This window comes from Triticum aestivum, chromosome 3D (genome assembly GCF_018294505.1).
Source record: "Triticum aestivum cultivar Chinese Spring chromosome 3D, IWGSC CS RefSeq v2.1, whole genome shotgun sequence".
NCBI classification, from domain to species: domain Eukaryota; kingdom Viridiplantae; phylum Streptophyta; class Magnoliopsida; order Poales; family Poaceae; genus Triticum; species Triticum aestivum.
Window position 1 is genome coordinate 520309875 of NC_057802.1, and position 24593 is coordinate 520334467.

Consider the following 24593-nt stretch of genomic DNA (forward strand, 5'->3'; position numbering starts at 1 on the left):
CAACCAAAAATTGGTTCGCAATAAAGAGGAGGTTGCATGGTCGACAACACTCGGATTCGCCAGATCAAATTCATCAAACGATTTACATTCAAAATTGTCCGTACGCTGCATAATGCTATAGATAGATACAGATATATCGAGTCAAGCTTTGAACCGAAGAAGGATCATCCTGGTCAGGCGGGGAGCGTGCCGCAGCCCTAACCCTGACCAGACCACGACCGAACCGACCCAAAACACCATTCATCGCACGCAAGCAACGGCGGTTTCGCCCCCTCGCTCCCCATTAATTGCGCCCCCATCCCTCCCTTCCCCTGCTCCGCCCTATCTCTCCCCATCTCTCTCTTCCTCTGCTTCGTCTCGCCCCAAGACTCTCCCCCACCTCCCTCCGTGTCCCTCAAGATTTCCCTCCCACCCGCGCCATATATACGCGGCCCCGACCCGAGCCATTCCAACGCCTGCCGCAGGGGTGGCATGCGCGCCACGTTCCTTGGGACTCGCCGGCCGGCCTTGAATTGATGGATCGTCGGGCGCCTCCCCCTCCTCTTTCCTCCTTCTCCGGCGCCTCGAACCCCCGCTGCCGCTTCGATGCGGCGTGGAGGGCGCTCGGGCGCCGCGGCGCCGCGGCCGCGGCGGCCCTCGGGCGGGCGCTCGGCGCGCTGCTCGCCTTCGTCTTCGCCGTCGGTGCGTGCGTGCCCTGTTTTGGCTCCTTGCTCTTCCTTCTCGCTCAATGTTTTGTTACCTGTAGCATTGGCGTCTGATCACGAATTGAGTATTGGGTGGAGTGGAACGGCACCCTTGCCGGTCCAATTTTGGGTTCCTCTGCCATTCTTGCTTCCCGGCGGTCTGCTGGATTTGGCAGCAAAATTCAATCTTGTAGGCAGGAAATTTGGATCATTCTTTGCCACTTTGATCACGAGACATGCTAGGCTTATCTTTAAAACCTTCCGCTTCTCAATTCTATACAGGCAGGTTTAGGTCCATCACCGTGGCGTCCTCTGTTTTCGTCCTCTGTTTAATTGGCTGTTGTATTGCATATCTGCATTGCAATTGTTCCATTGAGTAGTTCATGTAGTGTGTAAATGATTGGTACAAATAACAATTTTATCTGAAAGTTCTCATCGTTGTAATCTTGTCTTTCAGTGGGTTCACTGGTCGGGATCTTCATCGGTGCCTTCATGGGGATGTCCACCGAAAGCGGCATGCTCCGGGGTGCCGGCGTGGGAGCGGTCTCCGGCGCGGTCTTTTCTATTGAGGCCGTTGAATCCTGCATCGAGATTTGGAGATCTAGCGAATCCGGAAAGTATAGCTTTCTCTTTGTGGTGAGTATGGAAGAATCATCTGTTGCCCTCTTTTCTTTATGTACTATCATCAAGAAAGGTGGAGGATCATTTTCGTGTACCTACCCAAGCACATACGTCACTACGATGCCGACTGGCAGGAATTATGAAATTTGCTAACTTAGGAAACCATGGAAACATTTGCTACAAGTAAATGTTTTCTCAAAAGGGAAACATATTGCATTTCATTAGTTTTTTTTTTGAAATAACCACATCATTTATTTGCATTTCATTAGTTGTTGCACTATGTTATGGACATTTTTGTGTGAGAATAGGTGAGGCAGCAATTCATAAGCAGAATTGGGTTTTACTTGTTCTGATTTTGTGTTTGGGTCTTTCAGCTAGACATCATCTCTAGCCTCTTCAGTGGACGAATTGTTTGGGAGAAGGTCAGTCCAGCACTCCAGCGTGCAGTGCAAAGTCAGGTATATAGCTCTTCATACAAGCTGGTTGTAAATCCATAATGATTGATTGTGTGATATCTGTGCTCTCTAATGCCTAAAATGGTAGGATACCTAGTAACCGTGGCAGATTCTAGGAGAAACAAATCTTATATTCATCTAATATAAGTAAAAGAGTGAAACACTTTCAAACCTACAATTTATGATGTAGCAGATTCTTAGCATTAAAATGGTTAGGTACATGGAAAATAACATTCTCCCACTCTCCTGCAAAGGAAGTTTCTAGTCATAGGAATATCTAGAACTAGATTGTGGGGCTAGAGAGACCAAAGCATTAAATGTCTTGTTTTGGCGTCTAAAGTGTGAAATTCTTCAGATATGTATGGGTGTTATTATCTCAATAAAACAAATAAAAACTATACTATATAGCAGCATAGATGGTAAATACTCAAGATAAGTAATCTATGGTATTAAATTGAGAGAAAGAAACCGTTATCCAAGATTAAACTTGTGAGTGATCATTTCACACCATCTGCTATTTAGGACCATAGAATGTTTCCTTCAGTGTACATACTCTATCTGATTCAATGTTTTTCTACCGCAGATGAGTTTAATGAGTACACCTTTCATTGACAACAATGACCTTTTCGAAACCGGCTGCACGGGTGGTATGTCAAGAGCCCTGATCAACAAGATCCCAGCAATCAGGTTGAGCGCTGCAACCGATTCTGATCAGGAAACCAATAAGAGCTGCTGTTCTGTATGCCTTCAGGTTAGTTACTGTTCTTGACATGCATTATTCTCAGACTCCAACTAAATAGAAGCCAAGAAAAATAGTTCCTCGTGCTGATGACATGCTAAACTACTGACCAGGATTTCGGATCGCGGCAATTTGTGAGAGCCTTGCCTCAGTGCCAGCACATTTTCCACGTGCGATGCATCGACGACTGGCTTCAGAGGAACGCCTCCTGCCCACTGTGCAGGGGTGGTGTTCACATAGACCACCTGTGTTTATAGTCGAATACCCGTGCTCGCGTTCTATAATCGTGAAATAGTCTTGTATACATAGAGGTTTTCTTTCTTTCTTTCTTTTGCCAGTCTGTGGAGTGGGGCAACGTTTCCGGCTGCACGTGTTCTTGTCATAGCAATAACGTGATATGTGGATTATCTAAATGGAAATCACTAACAAGCTACAGAATTATGGACCATGTTTTTTCTCTGCTGATAGCTACTGATACTGACTTTGTAAAGGTGAATTCGCTTGCAATCTTGTCAAGTGCTGCAAGTAGTGAGTCTTATACAGTGCAACTGAAGGTTGGTGTTAATTGTACTGTGCCGCCATTGTTTGGTCAGACAGCAAGTGTTTCAAATCAACAGCTGCCTGCTTGCGTCGTTGATTTTTAACGCACATACTTCTTGCCCAAGGTTGTAGTTTGTGCTTTGCAAGTTACCCTTGTGTTCTTTTGAAATTTTCAAACTATTTTTTTGAAGGGGAACAACCTTATAAGTTAGTATAATACAAATGATTCATGGCAGAAATAGAAACGGATCTGCCTATGTTCCTTTTTTTGTTTGAACAAATAAGTCCTAAATGTCTCAACTTACCAAAATACTCTACAGCTAAAATGATGCTAGTGGAGCTCCATTTCACGACTCACCGGGAGAAATCCCTAGCTTCGGTGGTCGGGCGGCTACGTCGTATCCTTCTTTGAGGCATCGCCTTGGAGAGTCAGCATTTTGCAATTTGCACGGATCTCTTCGTCGTCGGGGACAATGGACGTCGGGGCGGCGGCTCCGGGTGGTTTCTGATTGTGCGTTGAGATGACGATCTCGGGAACAATGCGAGTGGCAGCTCTATGAGGTGGGGCTCTGGCTCGACATTGGTTGGGTGGCATTTTTGTTCCGCTTGGGCGGTAAGGATGTCGGCTCGGTCGATGCGCCTCAGAGGAGGCGGTCTGACTTTACGTCGGGGCGGCGGCCTCGGATATGGTGCGATGTTCGTGGTCTGCGAGCGGTTGCCCTGAGCAGCGTGGGCTGCGGGCAGCTGGGTTGTGCGGCGTTGCTGCTCGAGGGGAGTGGTGGTATGTCGGGGCGGCGGCCCGGAAGGCGGTGCCGGTTGATTGCGGTGGGCGCGACGGAGCGGTGGATGTCGGGGCGGCGGCCCCAAGAGAATCACTGTGGCGACCAGACTTTTGTGGCAACGATGATGGTGGGAGTGATGTTGGTGACGCGACAATGGTTGCGGTAGTCGGCTCTTCTCCGACGTGTCCACGGTTTTGCCTCGGTTTGCTTGTTGTTGTGGAGTTGAAGCTGCGGCGGCGAGGCCCTGTGGTGTACGATGACTGGCTGTAGGTGGCCCATTCGGCGATCTTTCGTGGCGCCAGCCGTGTCTGATTTTGTTCTTCTGAGTTCTCCGTTAGAGCCGGAGCTACGTTGTCTGGCCGCAGGTCGACTTGTCGTCGATTAGGGTGGGCTTTGCCCTGTGTGTTTCAGCCTATGGGAGTGGGCTTGGCCCTTGTTGTTCCGGTTTTTGTCTGGTTTTCCGTAATTAACTGGGCAATTCTCTTCTGCTTAATTAATAGATGAGGCAATCTTGACCTCCGTTTCGAAAAAAAAAGATACTAGTTGAAATAATGTGTTTGGGTAAATGTTTTGTTGTGCAATCGAGTATTAAAACGAGTCGGACCATGTTGCCCAATGAACATGAAGCTACTTAGTATTGGACCATTGGCCGGCTCCATATCCTTGAACATAACATAGGGGACAGCACGGACCAGGTCCGGGCCGGAGCGGTCTGGCCATTACCATCCTGATTGAAATGGGAAGAACTTCTTCATGATGTGACTGAGGGAAAAAAAACTGAGGCTGCTAGTTGCAATACATTTTGTGAGATAATACATGGTGGGAGCGGCGGCATTTTCCTTTCTTGGGAGCAAACGGAACCTCTCCATCATGCTGTTTATAGGGAGAAAAGTGACGTCCCTTCTCGCAGAAGATGCAACGCAACAGCGAAATTGATTGATGCTGCAAGATGGATACAGCCATCAAGGTTTTAATAACCATGTTTTATGGCTATTGATGGTAAGGTGACCAGTCGACATTGTCGTTACTTCGTGTCCAAGAGTTTAAACCATAAATCCTCTTATTCCATTCTCAATATGGACTACTAGTAGGACCCGGCTAGAATGTCTCACATACATAATTGCACACAGTACCCTACTCAGATGAGCCTCTTCTGGAGACTGGGCCGGCACATCATCTTGATATTGACGGAGTCACCATAGACACCTCCGTAATCGACGGGAACATACATAATTGTATTTCCGGTGTGAAAAATAAATGCATAATTGTTTCCTCAGTTCCAAGGTTTCCTTAAGATGCTCGCAAAGACGGAAACAAAAGATAGAGGGATTCAATGAACATGAGGGAGAGCTAGGTAAACACCAAAGCAAGAGAGCCACATAGCAGTGTGGTCTTGGTGCTCCAGGGAAAGGCGAATGAGAATGACACGCGGATCCTCCCGTGTCATTTCTCTAGATAAGCACACAACAAATCGATACACACCAGCGCCAAATCACACTAATCAAGAAGGAATTGAACTTGACAACGGTTGTTTGTGGCTAAAGTTAATGAGTTGTCTGGATACAAGAGGGATCAAGGATGAGAAGTCAGCAAGCATGGAGATGGGGAATCAGAAACAAGCAAAAGGAATGGGGAACTGAGTACATGGATATGAGAGAGAGAGAGAGACCCTATTACTTGCCTACCGAGCGCGTACCCCCCCACCCACCCCGACTATGTGTATTTGGGCCGGCCCATGAGCTATTTGCGGTTTAGCTGGTTTTTTTCCTTTCTTTTTTCCAATCTTGTTCTTTTCTCTCTTTTTTCATTTTCTTTTTATGTTTTCTTTTCTTTTCCTTTTTTTCATGTTTGTTTTTCTTTTTTTATTTCATTGTATTTTATTTCCATTTTTTAAATCATGAACATTTTATGAATTTTCAAATAATTTTTATAATCCTGAATATTTATCAAATTCCTGAACAATTTTGACGAATTCACGAACATTTAAAAAGTCAACATTTTTTAAATTCGCGAACAATTTGTTAAAATTGTGAACATTTTTAATGAAACCCGTGAATATTGTTTTTTAATCGATGAATATTTTCTAAAAATTGGGAAATAATTTTTAAAAGTCACAAACATTTTTTGTTTTGAAGTACATTTTTGAAATAGATGAACATTTTTTGAATCAGCAAATATTTTTCTAATTGATGAAAGTTTATGTAGTTCATTAACAATTTTTGAATTTTACGAACATTTTTTATTTTCCCAACATTTATTTTCAAAATCGTGAACATTTTTTTAAATCCATTTTTTTGAATCCTCGATCATTTTATGATTTCTTAAACATGTTTTTCTTCAAAATTCACATTTTTTAAAATTCCAAAAATTATTTATAGGTGTTGCGCCCCCTCCCAGCGTGCAGCGCGCCAAATAGGACCTACCCGCTCCGACAAAACATTGATTGTCCCGAAGCAATGTTTTGAAGGATTTTGCCTTCGAAGTTTCTCATGAAAAATTAGCCCACTTGAGTCATGAGTATAAATGAAATTTGTTTTTTCTTTAAGGAAATTAATGCACGTCATAGTCTAATTTCTATTACTATCGACGGAAATTCGGATCATTTTCTCGAGCCGTATGAGGAGAAAACCTCCTATACGTTTCTAGGGGGGGGGGGGGGTGTTTATCTACATCTATCCCAATAAGCTGTCTATCGAATCGTTGCAATTGATGTTCGATCTCGAAGAGAAGGAAGAGATCTTCAAAAAGTAGGTTTTTATGATCCGATAAAGAATACATGCTCATGTCGCAATCTCAACATGATAATTTCTGCATTGTAATCTCGGCAAGCAGTAAGATCCATCACATCATCCCTTGCGTCAGTTGCAGTAACCTCTATCGATAACGCAAGAACTGCCGGCAGATATCGATCCTAAGTCGTGTACCGAAGCTTGGTTGCCAAAATGGTCAATGGACAAAATACTCAAGACATGTCTATACCCTGGAGCACCATCTGCCTTTTTGTGAATATGCCACATGCAACAATGACCTCAGATCTCCACATATAAAATTCCTAAAGTGGTCAATTAAAGCAACTGAATCATGTTCTTTAACTTAATGGTGGTATAGTACCTAATCGGAGCAGCCTTTAGTGTTTGTTGGAACTTACATGTTGTAGATTCTGATGTGCTAACACGAGCAAGAGTGACCAATATCAAACTTTGCACAACTATACGATGAATCCCAAAGTCTAGTAGCAATACATGTTATCTGATAGTTCCCGAGTCAATAATGCTGCAGAAACTCAAATGCTTGAACAGTATAACATCTATCGACAAGTGACACAACTGCGGATGCTTGGCTCGCCCGACGCCCACCCACCTCCCGCCGCTGGCGATTTGTGCCTGGAAACGCCGCGGCCGTCGCCTGTTCGTCCATCCCCGACCCCACCACCTATCCCTGCCGCCAGCCGTGCCACCCTAGCCATAAAGGACTTGCTGATTATAGCCCGCTCTGCCGACTTTTTACTCAAAAAGGCTTTCGCCCCACTTTATAAATAAAGCAACCACCAAGCACAAAGTATCAAGGTAACAACAGAACACACCACACACGAACATAACGCCACTGCAGGCCCGGTCCAACACACACACAGACAAACAGACCCAAATTCAGTTGTGGGCACAACACAACAAGCCCAACACAAGCACACGACGATACAACACATAGACGGCAGTGGCGGTGGCAAGATGACGACGATCTAATCTGCCGACTTTGTCCGGCCGATTCGGAGGTTCGCTGGAGCTCCGGCAGCCATAATGGCTGCAGCAGCTTACAAACGCCTTCTGTGGTAGTTGTTGCCCGCTGCCGGAGCTAGTAGGGGCAGTCGTGCGACCACCGAACCCACCAAGCGGGCGGTTATTCGGTCGTTGCCGCCGGCGGTGCGTCACTGCAAAACGAGTCCTCTGGCAGCCGCGCGGCTGTCCAGAGGCAGCCGCCACCCACGCCAGACGGCCTTTGTGAGCACCATCAAGGTTCCGACCAGCCGCCGGCCAGTTTCTTCCACCCCGCATGCAACATGTTCGACAAAATTCCCCCAAGGAAAAAAATTATGCAAATTAGGAGTTTTTTTATCGGGCATGAAGATGTAGTTTGATGGTAATTTTCGTATTGTAGATGAGCTCGCGCGACTCCTCTTTCATGGACGATTCCTCATCAGATGAGGAATTTGATTTGGCCGAAGAAGAGGACATTGCTATGCTAGTGGCGATGCACAAGAGGAAGAAGCCGAAGCACGAAGGTTCCATGTTTGGCCGCGAGTTCAGCCGGAGAGAACGGATTGAGGCGCACAAGAGGTTGATGCACAACTGTATTGGCACACCACCCGTTTTTCCAAAGAGGTACTTTTGTCGTCGGTTCAGGATGTCCAAGGATTTGTTCAACAACATTTGCGATTCCGTGAAGCAACATGATCGAGCCTTTCAGCAGAGGAGGAATTGTGCCGGTTTGCTTGGACAACACCGAGCAGAAGGTCACTGCCACTTTGCGCATGATGGCCTATGATGTGCCGGCAGACTACATTGATGACAATTTGGCAATGGCGGAGAGCACTTCTATCTTTTATGTCAAACAATTTGCAAAGACTATGGTAGAAGTGTTTGGTCCACAGCACGAGAGCATCCACTATACAGTGGCTGCGTCACTGCCGCCGTGTGGCTATTAGCCGTTTTTACATCATCTGTCGGAGTAGAAGGTTTAAATCTTCAAATATATATCTGTTGGAGTCGGGTCTTTTTTGAAGATGTAAAAAAATCTTTTGGTGATGTAAATTATACAACACCCACTTTTACATCTCTAAATATACATCATATATTAAAGATGTTCTTAGTGCTAGCTTGTAGGAGAATGACCAGTAGCTCACAAAATCGAGCTTCAGAATAACCGCCAATTATAGTAGGCTCAAAATAATGGTTCAAAGGCCACTAAGGTATACATTATCGAACTGGGAATTATCATAGAACTATATGGGAACAAGCATTATCATCCTCTTTTGTATAAGAACCGAGACACTGGTGTAAAACCGCTTTTATATTATGGGATGGAGGGAGTACTTGGGAGGTGGATAAGTGTGTATCTGCCTTCCTCGGTGCATCTGTGTGTACATGCAATTTAGAATCTCATCCCACAGAAGTCTTTCTCAAAAAAGGGCAGCTCATATGTATGATATAGAGAAATTTTTTGCAAGTGTTGAAGACAGAGTAGACTCCCTTTAATTCCACTCAAGTATGTAGATCCATCAGCTATAACTCCACAAGCTCCTCCCAGTTCTACTAATAGTTCATTCTGAAACTTGTCTCCTAGACATATCTGCAAACTTGTCTCCCCCTAAACGTCTACAGACGCAACCCCGGATGGCGTCAAACAATCCCTCAAATGACCCCCTTCCAATCACAACCCCCACTTTCAAATCCTTGAATTCATGCAAACACATGTGTGTCCATCATACACAAGAATATCATAGCAAATAACATTTGTTCATAGTGAAAAATACATATTTCAAACATAAAAATTATTCCGACTGCACAGTTCAAACATTAGATTCCTTGGTTTTCATTGTGAGTCTACATATGCTTCACAAGATCGCTGAATAGTTGCACGTGCACGTTTTGATCTCGAAGATTCGGATAGAGAGCATCTCCAGAAAGTTCACAATATGCTCGGCATCTTGTTCTGAGAGGCGGACATGTACTTCGGACATCTCAAAATCATGCGTTCGGACTACCCCTTCACCATCATTCTTGACAATCATGTTTTGCAAAATGACACAATGTCTCCGATTCCCATGTCATTAGCTCCTCGAACAATACCCCCAACGAGTTTGGAGCACTCTGAGTGCTCTCTCCACATCCTTCCTAGCTCCTTCTTACATTGTTGCAAAGTGGCATTGTTTATTGCCAGGGAGACCGAATATGATATTTGACAAACGCCGCCCACTGAGGATAGATCAGCAGTGCGCCATGCAATCCTACTATGAAAAAACCCATCATAGAACTTTGATTTGGGTTGAAACTAGTCCTTGTAGAGCAGGCATGCGTCATCAATCTTATCCCGATGTACTATTCTCGTCCCCTTGATCAAACCCTTGAAGTTTAACTTGATCCACCTACTGTACAAAACGGACATTCTCCCGCGAAGTGTCAGGGTTTTGAACGAAAACGCCGCCTTTCACACACAACTCAATTTTTTAAATCATTTCAACTTCAAACTTTTTATATGATTACTACACACGATCCAAAGCCCCATGCTCAAATTTGAGAACTTTTTGAGTTGGTCTACTATTTTCAAGGCATTAACTAATTTTCGACCACTAAAAAAAGCAGAACACTCTTCGGTACAAAATAGCGGGGGAAACGAGCTTCGAAAGAGATGAAACTTGGCATTATGTCTTCATTGGACCCATGTGGGGTGTGGTAAAAATTTGAGAGCGTTGCGGCAAAACTTGAGCCACCTCGTGTACAATGCTCCACTTTCTTCTCCATTACCTCTTGGATGCTCATCATCATCATGCACTCTTCATCGGACGAATCCGACTAATCGACAAACTCTTTCTGATTACGTTCATCAAACTCATTGTTCTGAAACTCCCATCTGACGAATCCATTATTTTACCTACAAAAGAATAAAATAACAATTTGGACATTTTCTCGAACAATAGAGGGCAAGGTGTATGACCGAAGGAGCAGGACGTATTGCATCTGCATCCAAGCTGGCGACTATGTCAGGGGCGACGAGGATGACGGGAGCGTTTTTGTGCCGGTGATGATGACGCTATGGGGTCGGGACGAAGACAGAGCTAGTGAAGGAGAGGCGCGGACGAGGCAGAAGAGAGGAGACGAAGAGGGCATGTCGGACTAGGTTAGAAACAATTTGAAGGGATTTTGGCATGATCTGTCTTGACGGACGTGTTCGGTGCGCCAGGGCTTCCTCATTTGCATCCCAGATATGGGCTGGTTTTGAGAGGTGTAGGACAACCCAAACATACCGTGCCGGTTTAAAGGGGACAATTGGGTCGCATTTTCAAGATCAAGTCGTCCGCCCAGAACGCATAGAGGTGATTTGAGGGGTCCGTCTACAGAAGCTGTAAGGCAGGGAGACAAAAAAATCCATGGACTACCAGACAACTTCTTCCGAAAAAGAAATGCTCCTGCCCACACATGCCAAACTACGTCTTATGATGAATTTAATTATAAATATTTGCCATACTACATGTACTTCCTTCGTATCAAAAATCTTGTTTTTCAAATGGATGTATCTAGCACTAAGTTGATGCTAGATATATCCATTTAAGGGACAAGCTTTTTCGGAGTAAATGTTTTTCACCACTAATTTGATTAAAGTTGATGAGGTTTGACTTAAAAAAAACTATAAGCACCGGTACGGAGTGAGTATTAGGCCCCGTGAGCTACGCGTGTACATACACGTCAAATATGGGAATCGTTTGGGAACGGCGCGCCGGCGGAAAGCTCGGCCGGACGCTCCCGCTCACACGCGCCTAATTGGTTGCGCCCACGCGGGCCCGAGGGAGGCCCACCCATTGACAGATTCGCCTTATCTCCTCCCACCTCTGTCTCGTCTTCCCCTTCCCAAATCTCTCTGCCCAGTGTTCGTCCCGCACACCTCGCGCTGCTCCTTTGCTACGGACGCCATGGCCGTCAGCAGGAGATCCTACAACAGGGGGCGCACGACGACGGGTGCTGCAACCAGCACTCGCCGGAGCTGGGAACGATGACCACCGGCGGCTGCAAAACGGGGGCACCCGTAGATGACTGGAGCGTAGACGTTGTATGGCACAGGCGGCGAGTCGATGTGCTTCAACCGGCATAACACAGGGCTACAACCGGCAAGAGTTTTTGCTGGGACCGGCGAGTTTTTTTGTTGCGTCAGAGAATGGCGGAAGCTGCTGCCATGAAAAAAGCTGGAACCGGCTATGCGAAAAGTTACAACCGGCAAACAAAAAAGCTTCAACCATTGTCATGGGGTACATCGGCGGTGACCACGAGCTACATCGGCGGTGACCACGAGCTGCGCATTTGCTGGAAGCGGCATCATGGGGTGCTGCAACCGGTGATAGCAGAAGCGTCCACGGCCATGGGAAAGTTGCAACTGCAACCGGGGGGAAAGCACGACCGGTGATCACAATTGCTACAACCGGTGACCGGGGTGGGCGAGAAGAAGATGCTACAATGATTTTTATGCTGGAAACGGTGATGAGAAAAGCTTCAACCGGCGATGAGAAAAGCTTCAACCATAGACTACGGAAGTTATGAACGGCGATGAAAAGCTACAACTGTCGGTGACAAAAGCTACAACCGGCGATGAAGAAAGCTTCAACCATTCATGTCCCAGCACTGACCTAACAATTTTTTTTGCTGTGACTAATGAGCTTTTTTTGCTGCATGTGTTTAATGGAGCAGGACGGTGACGAGCCATGGAGTACGTCCAGCGACTGCAGCGACGTGTGCCGCGAGCACGACGGCGGGTGCTGCGACCGGGGCGGCGTGGAGCAACGAGCTCGCCGACGACATAGTGCTAGCTCGGCGAGGGCCACGAAGCGCTACAACTGGATTCGGCGGCGCACGATGGAGCCTAAGAGTGTAGCGCCAATGAGCGCGCACTATGTGCTGGAAGCAGGGCGTTGGCGAAGTGCACGCCCGAGCCCAGATTTGCGGTGGTTTGACGAGGTCGCTAATTTTTTTTAAATAATACATTTTTTATTAATTTTCATAAATATTACGCTGGATAAATTTTTTCATAAATACTCCAGTCGGCCTACAGCTGGTCGACTGGCCCCTGTCGGCCCACTATGGGCTGATTGGGTCCTGTCGGCCCACTGTGGGCCGACTGGAGCTAATTGGCTCGCTGTGGGCTAATTGTTTTTGCAAAAAAGTAGGCATAAAAAATATATGTTTAAAAAATGTTAATTATTAATAAAAAATGTTAAACGTGTATAAAAAATGTTCTTGATGTATACAAAAAATGTACAATATATATGCAAAAAAGTTGACTAAAAATATGTTTTAAAAAGTGTTAATCATGTATTTAAAAATTGTTAAATGTGTGTATAAAAAATGTTCCTTATCTATAAAAAAATATAGAATGTGTATGAAAAAAAGTTGACACCAAAAAAATATGTTTGAAAAAAATGTTAATCATGTATTTGAAAAAATGTTCCTTATAAATACAAAAGATATAGAATGTGTATGAAAAAAAGTTGACACCAAAAAATTATGTTTGAAAAAGATGTTAATCATGTATTTGAAAAAATGTTCAACGAGTACACAAAAATGTTTCATGTATTGGAATGAAAGGTTAAACGTGTATAATAAAATGTTCCAGCTCCGGATCCGGTATGGGAGCATCACGGACCTAAGCATGATTGGTTGCTCTTTTTGTATGGAACTGGAACATTTTTTTCAAACATATTTTTTTGGTGTCAACTTTTTTCATACACATTCTATATTTTTTGAATAGATAAGAAACATTTTTTATACACACATTTAACAATTTTTAATCATGTATTTGAAAAAATGTCAACTTTTCAAACATATTTTTTTGGTGTCAACTTTTTTTCATACACATTCTATATTTTTTTATAAATAAGGAACATTTTTTATACACACATTTAACAATTTTTAAATACATGCTTAACACTTTTTAAAACATATTTTTTATGTCAACTTTTTTCATATATATTGTACATTTTTTGTATACATCAGGAACATTTTTTATACACGTTTAACATTTTTTAATTACATGATTAACATTTTTTTAAACATATATTTTTTATGCCTACTTTTTTTGCAAAAACAATTAGCCCACAGCGAGCCAACTTCAGGACGCAATCAGCCCACAGTGGGCCGACAGGGGCCAGTCGGTCAATCGGCCTGCTGTGGGCCGACTAGGCGGCGGGCCGACGCTGTATTATTTTTGATTTTTTTTATCCAGCGTAATTTTTATGAGAATTAATAAAAAATGTATTATTTTAAAAAAATAGCGACGAGGTCGTGGGCCGTTTTTCCTTTTTTTTCTGCGAAGCAGTTGTATTATGAGGATGACGCCAGAATCGCATGGCCCACATGACTCGTATGGCACGGCTGGCAGGCGACCGGCCGAAACTTTCGGCCGGCGCGCCGGCGCCTATTACTCCCCGTCAAATATTGCCCCACGTTCAGCTGACCCGACTCTTCCACACTACCTGTTGCCACCTTCCTCACTCACCACCACCCCCCAAACGGCGCACCATTCCCGCGCCTTCCTTCCCCCGAACCCTAACCCTCAAACCTACCCAGCGCGATGCCCTCGTCCTCCTCGTCCCGCCGTCGTCGAGGCGGGCGCCGCGGACGACGCGGCCGCAATGCGCCGACGGCGCCGGCGGCCGCGGATGAAACGGAGACGAGGAACTGGGCGGAGCTGCCGCTGGACGCGATCTCGGCCGTCCTCCACAAGCTCGACCACGTGGACATCCTGATGGGGGCGGGCCAGGTGTGCCGCTCCTGGCGCGGCGCCGCCCGCGACGAGCCCGAGCTGTGGCGCCGCATCAACATACTAGGCCACGCCGACCTCGAGCACGAGCTCAACTTCCCCGGGATGGCGCAGGCCGCAGTCCGCCGCAGCGCCGGGAGGTGCGAGGCGTTCTGGGGCGAGTACACCGCCGACCACGACTTCCTCCTCTACCTCGCCGACCAGTGAGATTTTGAATCCCCACCCTCCCCTCTCCCCTGATTTTAAGGGCTTTCGTTTTGATTCGATTTGTTTCGCATTGGCTACATATCTCTGTTACCGTTGCCATTTGCTGCAATGTATGTTACCTTTGGGTCTTGTTTATTGTCTGCGGAAAAATTCGGTAGAAATTTGGGTCTGTAGGAAATAAGAATCATGCAATTTTATCGTGTAATGGAGAGTGGGGTTAGTGTAAACTAACAACAGCATGCTTGCAATTTGAAATACATCTTCGTAAAGATAGCTTTCTAGGTCTGTACTGAAGATACGGTGTGCATAAATCTGATGCTGATTGGTGATGATACAGCTGCTGCACACGAGGTGCTCACATGGGGATTTTTTTTAATAAAAGAGAGTTTCATCTCCGATTGCTAACATTAGAAACCATAGGTTCTTCAGATTACAGCGAATTTAAGTAGCAAAGGGTAAAAGGCAACAGTAACATGCTCATGAACCTATTCCTCTGTGCCAGCACTCAATCCCGTATTCAATAGGAATGCTGAGTTTCCATCCAACCAAACATTGATGTGTGTTTGCATCGTATGCATTGGTCTTATACAATTGGGAAGGCTTTTTTGGTTTGGTTCGAAACAGAAACAGTTGCCAGTTAACTTTTCAGGGCTTCTGGGCAGTTTCTAGGGAAGCAGTCAATTTGGCAATCATTTTAGTTCTGTTGATTCTTAAACAGAACGAACTCAGTTGAGTTCATATGCTAGAGTGCAGAATTTTTCCTAATATGCAACCTGCTGTTACAGGCGTCGACAAGTTCGCATCCCTGAAATGTTCACCGTCCCTTAAATCTAACAATTGATTCTGAAAGTTTCCAATCAGGATGATTCTGACACCGCCTCAAGTTTTATTCTGCTGAATTTCTCTTATCCCAACATTTAGCCACCCGCAGGTGATCGATGTACCCCGCAACACACACATGAACCCATTCCTCTGTGTCCACCTCTCATTTAAAAGGAATGTTGAGTTTTACATCCAACCAAAACATTGATGTTGTGTCGTCAGCCTATGCATGGTCTGGCATTGAACTCAGCCGGGTTCTTCACATCTTCGTTTCTTAATGCGATGTGGGAGGCTTCTTTGGATTGGTTCGAGAAAAAAATCATTTGGAAGTTAGCTTTTCAGGCTTCTGACCATTTCCTGGTGAAACTGTCGAATTGGCAATAATTTGAGTTTAATGATATGGTTAAACAGAAAAAACTCAGCTGAGTACATGTGCCAGAGTGCAGAATTTATCTTTATATGCAATCTGCAATTGCAGGCATCGGCAAGTTAGCATCCCTGAAATATTCTCTGTTAAACCTAGCAATTAATTATTAATTGAATTATACTAAATCCCTCTAAATTGTGTACCTATGATGCTATGCAATTATCTGAATTTATAAAATGTTCTATGCATGGACTGCGATTGGAGCCATGCAAGTCTTCCAAAACATTCACTCTAGCTGCCTATTTTATACAGCATGCTTATGCCTTTCCATACACACGGCATATTTATTGGTTATTGAGATCCAAGTGTTGTATTTGCAGGGCACCATCTCTTAAGAGCCTTCGCCTCATTTCTTGCTATGATGTTTTTGATGATGGACTCACAGAGGCGATAATGAAGTTCCCTTTGCTTGAGGAGCTCGAGCTTTCACTGTGTCCAAATGTGGATGACAGTGGTGTCTTTGGGGTTATCGGCAAAGCATGCCCACAGCTGAAACGCTTCAGACTGAGTAAGAATGTGTTCTTTGATTATGAAGCTGGTGACCAGGAAAAGGACGAGGAAGCCATGGGGATTGCGACTATGCACGAGCTACGCTCTTTGCAGCTGTTTAGCAATAGCCTCACCAACAAAGGGCTGACAGCCATCCTGGACAATTGCCACCACCTGGAGTCCCTTGACATCCGCCATTGTTTCAACGTCACCATGGACGATGCCCTGCGTGCAAAGTGTGCCAGGATAAGCACACTGAGGCTTCCGAATGACTCAACCGATGACTACGACTTCATTGTCAAGAGCCCTATTTGGAGGAATTCAGAGTCCTTTCTGGGTGATTATGTGGGATCTGATTCTGACTACGAGCTTGGCTCGGATGATTACGATGACTACTGCGATCCTTCACGCTACCTTGATGGTGTGTATGAGGACGAGCTTAATGATGAAGCGAGGATGATTCTCAGGGGCATGTGTATGCTTATTAAGTGAGCTCCATCGCGATGTTGCGATCGAAATGGCCGGATGTTCCTCATTTCTTTTGCTGAAGTATCTGCACTACGCTAGGCATGGTCTGTACTTTGCCGCTTCTGTCAGTGCCGTGGATCCGCTTCTGCGTTGACTTGCCCTAGAATATCGTAGGCTCTGTTTCGTGCTTTGTCCAGCCATCTTACTAGTTGCTAGTGAAACATGTGGTGTTTTGGGAGTCCTTTACCTTTTCAGTTTAGTTGAAGTCGCTGTGAAATATGCTCTGTAGTAAGCACCGATTTGCTTAGTTGTAAAGAAGAACTCAATATGTTTGATCGGTGCCTGTGCCTGTGGTGCATACCGCCCACGTTGCAGTTTCAGGACCTCGTAACTCTGTCAGGCGATTTTGGTCATCGCTCCGGTGACGTTTGCTGCAGCTCTGCCCCCGGAGGTTGGAGCTTCCCAGTTCTGATTGCCCTGGCATGGACCCGTGGCAACTTGCTCCCCTACCATTGCCGTTGACTATGATGATAATGCTGGTGTTAATCCTCACTATTAATCAACTGTGAAATGAGACTTCCGGGGAATTAAAAGGGAACACACGGCCTGTGTGCATCGACCAACTTTCACAGTTTTTCTTTGATTGACAGGGGTTAGCTGCATTTTATTGATCTTTCTTCCCTGAATTTATTTGTCTCCCGTTTCGATCAGTTGAGATGGCATATAGTAGAAGGTAAATCCTGGGTTCCATGTATAGGATTGAAGTTGTTACATGCATACCATAAATCTGGAGGTTAGAATCACAGTTGATAAAGTCGTACTTGCGGAAAGTATTGGCTTCTTGGGTTGTTGATAAATGTTAATCGAGTTAGAGGCGCCCCCGCAAACATGAACGAATGATCTTCTTTAGGAGATTAAATTTGTCTATAAGGTGCCCTTTTTATCAAGTTAATGTTAATTATAGTTGATGCCATATATACTAATGTGTGGTTCTGCTACAGTGGCTGTTGCTTTTGGCCTATTGACCCTTGCCATGTTACAAAGGTAAGCAGGGTATTACTGTTTGTGAATATTGAATCCTGAAATTACCTAGTTAAGATGTTTAATTAGATTAGTCTCCCACCCATTTTGTCCTTTAATCTTGAATAAGATTTTCGTTTGGTACCGCACTGCCTTCATTTCAGTATGAATAGTTTCATTCAAGAAAGTTTGGACAGAAGCTATGCTTTCGCTATCTCTGATTTTTATTTCAACTTGGACTTTTTGTTTAATGCTTGATTCAGGGCCTCATAGATTTTGGTGAGTAGGGCCTCATAATATAGACACAAGATTTTCCAATGTTTATGTAGACACAAGATTTTCCAATGTGTTAGAAGGGAGAGGGAGATTGTTTAGGAATATGATGGATGTTGTATTGAGCCTCTCGGGCGGTTTATATAGAGTACAAGGCTTGGAGGGCAAGAAGCCTCTCCTAGAGATAAGGCAGGAGATGATTACAAATCATAGTCTACCATATACAAAGATATGCCTATATACTCTAACATCCCCCCGCAGTCGTAGCGGTAGCGGCGCAGACAACAGGAGCGTCGCAGACGGTCAGACTGCAGACAATAGCAGCCGACAGGCTGGCATCCCCCCGTAGTCGTAGCGGTAGCGGCGTAGACAACAGGAGCGTCGCGGACGGTCAGACTGCAGACAATAGCAGCCGACAGGCTGGCATCCCCCCCGCAGTCATAGCGGTAGCGTCGTGGACGGTGTCGCGTCGCGGACGCGTTGACTGAAGAGGAAGCCGACGAGTTGCTCAAGCGGATGATAGCCCTTTGTGTCGATGTCGAGGTAGCCGAGAGCGTAGGGTGGTGTAGTCGTGGTTGAGGTAGCCGTGCGAAGAACATCGTGGTCGATGTCGAGTCGGGGTAGCCGGTTTCGAGGTAGTCGTCGTGGAGCCGCGGGCGCAAGGAGGCGCCGTGTCAGTCATGGGCGTAGTGGTGTCGAAGTAGTGGTGCGCCAGAAAGAAGACGATGTTGACGAGGCGCCGGGTTTGCCAAACCCGGGGACATGTCGTAGATGAAGGCACACGTCGGTATTGCCAGCACCGGGCATGTGTAGACGGACGAAGACGAAGTTGACGAAGCGCCGCTCCAGGCTTGCCAGGCCCGGGGACACGTCGTGGACGAAGGCACGCATCGGTGTTGCCAGTACCGGGCATGCGTAGACGAGGGACCTGCACGAGCTATACGCCATGTCGGAGAAGTCAGAGAGGCCAACAGAGAAGGACTCGACGACGATTGCGGCGCCAAGCGGCGCGGGCCGATGTCGCCCGCGGTTGTCGGAGTGGACGAAGTGGTCGGGGTAGATGACAACGACGCTGGCAACGGGCATGTGCTGGACGAAGACGAAGAAGGTGGACGGGCGGTAGCGGCGGCTACGGGGGTAGCGGCGGCGGCGGCCAAAGAAGAGCGGCGGCGGCGGAGGCTAGGTTAGGATCGCTGCAGCGATGCTCGAAGTAGGCGAGGAACCCGATAGCGTGACGAAGACTGGCGCGGACGGTGGCGTTCCCGCGCCAGGGAAGGCGGCGCGGCGCATACCACGAGAGGTCGACGCGCGGTGACGGCGGAGTGGACCGCGGGCTGTCGCGCTACGGCCCGAAGGGGCGACGTAGCGGCGGCGGGCAGGTCGGGGTGACGGCGGGAAGACCTCGGGACGGCGGAAGGGACCGCGGGCCGCAACGCTACAGCCCGAAGGGGCGACGCAGCGGACAGTGGCGGTGCGAGGATTCAAACCTTGTGATGTCAAGATTTAAAAAAAAGAAGTAAAAAGAGCATACGTTTTTACAAACATATTTTTGGTAACAATCCTTTGCGCTTCTGCATATTTTGATAGGTATGCATAATAGCATTGTGCTAATAGATTGGATTACATTGGTTTCAACATAAGTATGATAAGACAATGATACAAGAAATCATTGCCCCATTTATTCCACAAATCATATTAGGTATATTTTATTATGCGGAAAATGTTATCCCAACTGTCACCATCGCAGCCGGCAAAATCACTGATAGCTTCACCAATATACTAGAGGAAAATTGGTATTACTGAAAACGACATATCAAATTCTTAATAAAGAACAACCTCTTAATTTCTAATATTGGTCGTGAGAGAAGAAATTAGGAAGAGAAGGAAGATAGGACTTACAAATGAAAGGAGAAGGGCATGTCTTGGTGTTGGATTTGATATCATCGTGCCATGGGCATCACGTCGCCCGCGGCTCGCCGGAGGCGAACTGACGATGAACAGTGCATCGCATCGCAGTCGCTGGAGATCGACGTGCAGTTCGAAGATTGCATCTAAATTTTAGTGGTATTTTGGAGAGGCTTTTACACGGGAAGCAGAAAACTGAAAAGGTGGAGAAGTTTGAACTGTAGAAGGAGAAATCACGGGATTTCAGGGATCAACCGATCAAGGAAATTAGTAGGATTGCTTTCTTTCTTTTTCCCAGCCTAATGTTACCCCAAAGGCCCAAACATATGACAAGTGGGCCTTTGTATTCAGTTTTTAGAATTTGCTTGTTCAGCGGTGGTGTACGCACACATAGCAGTCTTTACTCTTGACTTGCTAAATTCCAGTGTAGTGAAGCGACTTCGCAGCCAAAACGTGGCTTCGCCGCTGGCAGCGGAGGAGTGCGGGTCGGTGCAGCCGTGGGGAGGGCCTCGGGTTGGCGGCGTGGACCGCGTGCCATGCTCGCTACAGCCCGACGGGGCGACGCAGCGGCAGCGCGAGGGTTGGTGCAGCCACGGAGACGACCTGAAGCGGACGGCCTCGGGGCGGCGATGGACCGCGGGCCGCAGCACTATAACCCGAAAGGGCGATGCAGCGGTGACGCGGGTCGGTGCAGCCGGGAGAATAACCACGCAGCGGCAGCTCGTTGATTGATCAGTGTAGGAACGCGCTGAACTCGATGACAATATGCGCACATGCGGTTGATCAGACCGAACGCACGACGAAGACGGAGTGGATCGCGTGCTTTCGAGTGATCAAGTCGATTGCTGGCGGGTCGATGAAGTCGCTGGTCGGCGGAGTAGCACGACCGGACGGGCACTGGCGTGATGCGATGCATGCACGGACCAAAGCACAGCCGTGCTGCACAAGGATCAAGCCCCGCACACGGGACACACGATGCATTGGTGTGGATAAACGTAGCCCTATGGTCGGGCGCGCGCAGATCACCACACCGCGCAGCAGTCCCACGCCCGTGCGTAGGACGACGAGCCGGTGTAGGACGGTGCAAGGAGCTGCCGCATCAGTACGCGTGGACGCCGCTGCATATGTCAAGCCGGAGTGCCGTGCAGCAACTGATCTTAGGTCCGATGCCGAAGTAAAGACGCGATGCAGATGACGAGTGGCGGCGAGCGACGTAAACCGATCATAGATTGAAAAACCAAAGAAAAATAACACCGATCAACCGATCGGCGAGAGAGAAAAACCTCAATCAACTGATCAGGAAAAAGACTAGGGCAGCCGATCAACGCGATCGGCGGACAAACTCTAGGTACGGGCGGCGCGGCCCCCAGCGGCGATCATGGAGACCGACCGCCCCGGAGGCGGCGCGGAGCGGAAGCGGCAGGCGACGGCTAGGGTTGGATCGATTAGGCTGATACCATGTTAGAAGGGAGAGGGAGATTGTTGCGGAATATGATGGATGTTGTAAGAGCCTCTCGGGCGGGTTATATAGAGTACAAGGCTTAGAGGGCAAGAAGCCTCTTCTAGAGATAAGGCAGGAGATGATTACAAATCATAGTCTATCATATACAAAAATATGCCTATATACTCTAACACAATGTTTATGTAGCTACTAAAATACTAAAATACCCATGAGTGCCCCAAAGGTAATAGGGGTTACTGGTTGTCTCCGCAATAAGGTTGAGTAGACTGACGGTCGCGGCAACGCGACACTCATGTTCTAGTTATTTCTTGGGACAAGTAAAATGTAAACCAATTTGACTAGGCTGAAAAATTAGGGAGTGGGTAAAGGAGAAGGGGATGACATTGCCAGTAGTATGTTTTCTCTAGACGATGATTTTTTGCAATCTTCTTCGCACTCATCCATCGTTGTGTAGCAGAAAACATTTACCAAACAACAGAAGCATTCTCCACCAGGGGTGCATTGATCATGAGTTACATGTACGCATAGCTCTGCTTTGATCTTCTCGCTACCTGTGTCAGCAATGATTCGGCCTGTAGAATATGAAACCAAAAATTGTTCTGCAACCATCTTAGAGTAGAATAGATAATCACGCAAGAGATTAGACAAGAAACAAAAGAAAAAGGCCTTCACTAGTTATACTACATACTTTCAGGAGAAGTGAAAATTTAAACCTGATTGTTGTGCTTACACTGAGCAACCGTAGCAAAGCATACGAGATGTAGAGACAGTAGGGCTGCTGCAAGGATGCGAATCGTGTACTTGTCCATACCCCAATCCCGATAGAGCACTAGATCACTTTGGACGTCGATCGACGAGAAATATTTGTCCTACAATCGTATCTTGCCAGCGCCCAGCATAGAGAGAAACTAAGAGAGGAGGGATCCGTTGCTATAACTCATCATTAATCATAAAATTGGAATGATTTAATATGTTTCCATTGTATGTACCCTCATTAATAGTGGCCCCGGCATGTAAATCAAGCAAGATTATGTTTCTCCTTTCAGAGACAAGTTTCCAAAAATTGATGGCAAAATACAAATGCTGGTTAGGAGGTTATTGGTCGTCGGATTCATCTCCGATGTTTAAGTATTGTGTCCTACTATTAGCAATAGCATTTACGTCCAGAGTTTGAACGAGTGATTTGAATTATATGGGAAAGAGAAAATTAACCCGGAAAGGGAGCATTACAGTCTAGAAAATTCTGATGGATTCGTGCTGCCACTCGTCCACCAAATTTCATGTAGAAAATAAACAGAAGTACCAAGTGAGAGAATAATGCGCTTAGCTCTTTTTTTTTGCGAATAGAATAATGCGCTTAGCTCAACAAGACCAATACCACCCAAAAAATGCCCAACAAAGATAGAGACCAACAATAAGCTGAAGAACTATGTCCTATAAAGAAGAACGGTGTGGCAAGGCACGGATCCGCTTTTAAAACCTTTGCATACATACATACTGCTAGGAGCTGGGTTCCTACCGGGTCTAGCTCGTAGGTTGTAGGGGTGGAAGGGGACTTGGCGTGGAGGAAGGCGAAGTCGCCGGCGCTGGGGCGCCGTCGCGTGAGAGAGAGGGCAAGGCGGCGGCTAGGGTTAGGTCTCCCGGCTCCCTTCAGGAAGCCGAGCAAATATGATTGCTTCTGCTTAATTTCAAACGAGTCCTTACATGAGTTTATATAATCTCCAAATATGATAACTGGGATAAGCCCCTAATAACGATAAGATAACTGGGCCAGGCCCCTAACTGCCTGGGCTGTAGTATATGCCGGTCATAACATCTCTCCCCGCCTGCACAAACAGCTCGTTCTCGAGCTGGAAGGCGGGGATCGCTTGCGGAACTCCGCGAGGTGATCAACGGGCGCCAAACACCTCCGCGTCAACTGGGGCAGGCAGGTCACCGAGCCCGGCGGCGGCGGTGTCCTCCTCAATGTAGTCCGCAGCCTCCAGGTAGAAGAGTCGCGGGCAGACGTGGCCGGGCACGTAGGGCTCATCGCAGTTGAAGCACAACCCTTGGCGGCGACGCTCGAGTTGCTCGGCCGGGGTGAGCCGGTGGAACGGGCGCACCGCGGTTGCGGCGAGGGGCGCCGCGGAAGCTTGAGCAGGCCGACCCTGCGCGGAAACTTCCGGCCAGGGTGGCGACCCAGCGGCCCGGGGCGGTGACGCCTGCTGGATGGCCACCGCGCGGCGCTCGAACGCACGGGCTTAGTACATGGCCGTCTGGAGGTCTTGTGGCCCGCGCATCTCCACGTCCACGCGGATGTGGTCCAGTAGGCCGCTGACGAAGAGCTCAGCCCGCTGACGAGCCGAAATGCCGGGGGCGTGGCATGCCAGTGCCTGGAAGCAGTCGGCGAAGTCTTGCACTGTGGTGAGGAACGAAAGGCGCCCAAGCTCCGCCAGACGGCTCCCGCGTATAGGCGGACCGAAGCGCAAGAGGCACAGATCGCGGAAACGCTCCCATGGTGGCACTGCCGCCTTCGTCCTGCTCGAGGGCGTAATACCACGTTTGGGCGGCGCCTTGTAGATGATAGAAGGCGATCCAGGTGCGGTCGGACTCAAGCGTGCGCTGCTGATGTCTACTACGCAACCTTCTTCTTGTAGACTCGTGTTGGGCCTCCAAGCGTAGAGTTTTGTAGGACAGTAGCAAATTTCCCTTAAGTGGATGACCTAAGATTTATCAATCTGTGGGAGGCGTAAGATGAAGATGGTCTCTCTCAAACAACCCTGCAACCAAATAACAAAGAGCCTCTTGTGTCCCCAACACACCCAATACAATGGTAAATTGTATATAGGTGCACTAGTTCGGCGAAGAGATGGTGATACAAGTGCAATATGGATGGTAGATATAGATTTTTGTAATCTGAAAATATAAAAATAGAAAGGTAACTAGTAACAAACATGAGCAAAAACGGTATTGCAATGCTTCAAAACAAGGCCTAGGGTTCATACTTTCGCTAGTGCCAGTTCTCTCAACAATGATAACATAATTGGATCATATAACAATTCCTCAACGTGCAACAAAGAGTCACTCCAAAGTCACTAATAGCGGAGAACAAACGAAGGGATTATTATAGGGTACGAAACCACCTCAAAGTTATTCTTTCTGATCGATCTATTGGGCTATTCTTATAAGTGTCACAAACAGCC

At 46.8% G+C, this 24593-nt stretch overlaps 2 protein-coding genes across 2 annotated transcripts; both read left to right on the forward strand.

Annotated features, from left to right (window-relative positions):
* The first annotated feature begins 310 nt into the window (after positions 1 to 310).
* Positions 311 to 2957, forward strand: LOC123080165 (NEP1-interacting protein-like 1). Its single transcript, XM_044503061.1, has 5 exons — positions 311 to 681; positions 1141 to 1319; positions 1679 to 1762; positions 2343 to 2510; positions 2612 to 2957. The coding sequence occupies exons 1-5, from the start codon at positions 516 to 518 to the stop codon at positions 2753 to 2755; spliced, it is 741 nt and encodes a 246-aa protein (XP_044358996.1). The 5' UTR covers positions 311 to 515; the 3' UTR covers positions 2756 to 2957.
* An 11086-nt stretch (positions 2958 to 14043) lies between these two features.
* LOC123075177 (putative F-box/LRR-repeat protein 23) lies at positions 14044 to 17088 on the forward strand. The gene is made up of 2 exons (XM_044497843.1): positions 14044 to 14541; positions 16115 to 17088. Exons 1-2 carry the CDS (start codon positions 14150 to 14152, stop codon positions 16773 to 16775), a joined length of 1053 nt encoding a protein of 350 aa, XP_044353778.1. The 5' UTR covers positions 14044 to 14149; the 3' UTR covers positions 16776 to 17088.
* The last annotated feature ends 7505 nt before the right edge of the window (positions 17089 to 24593 follow it).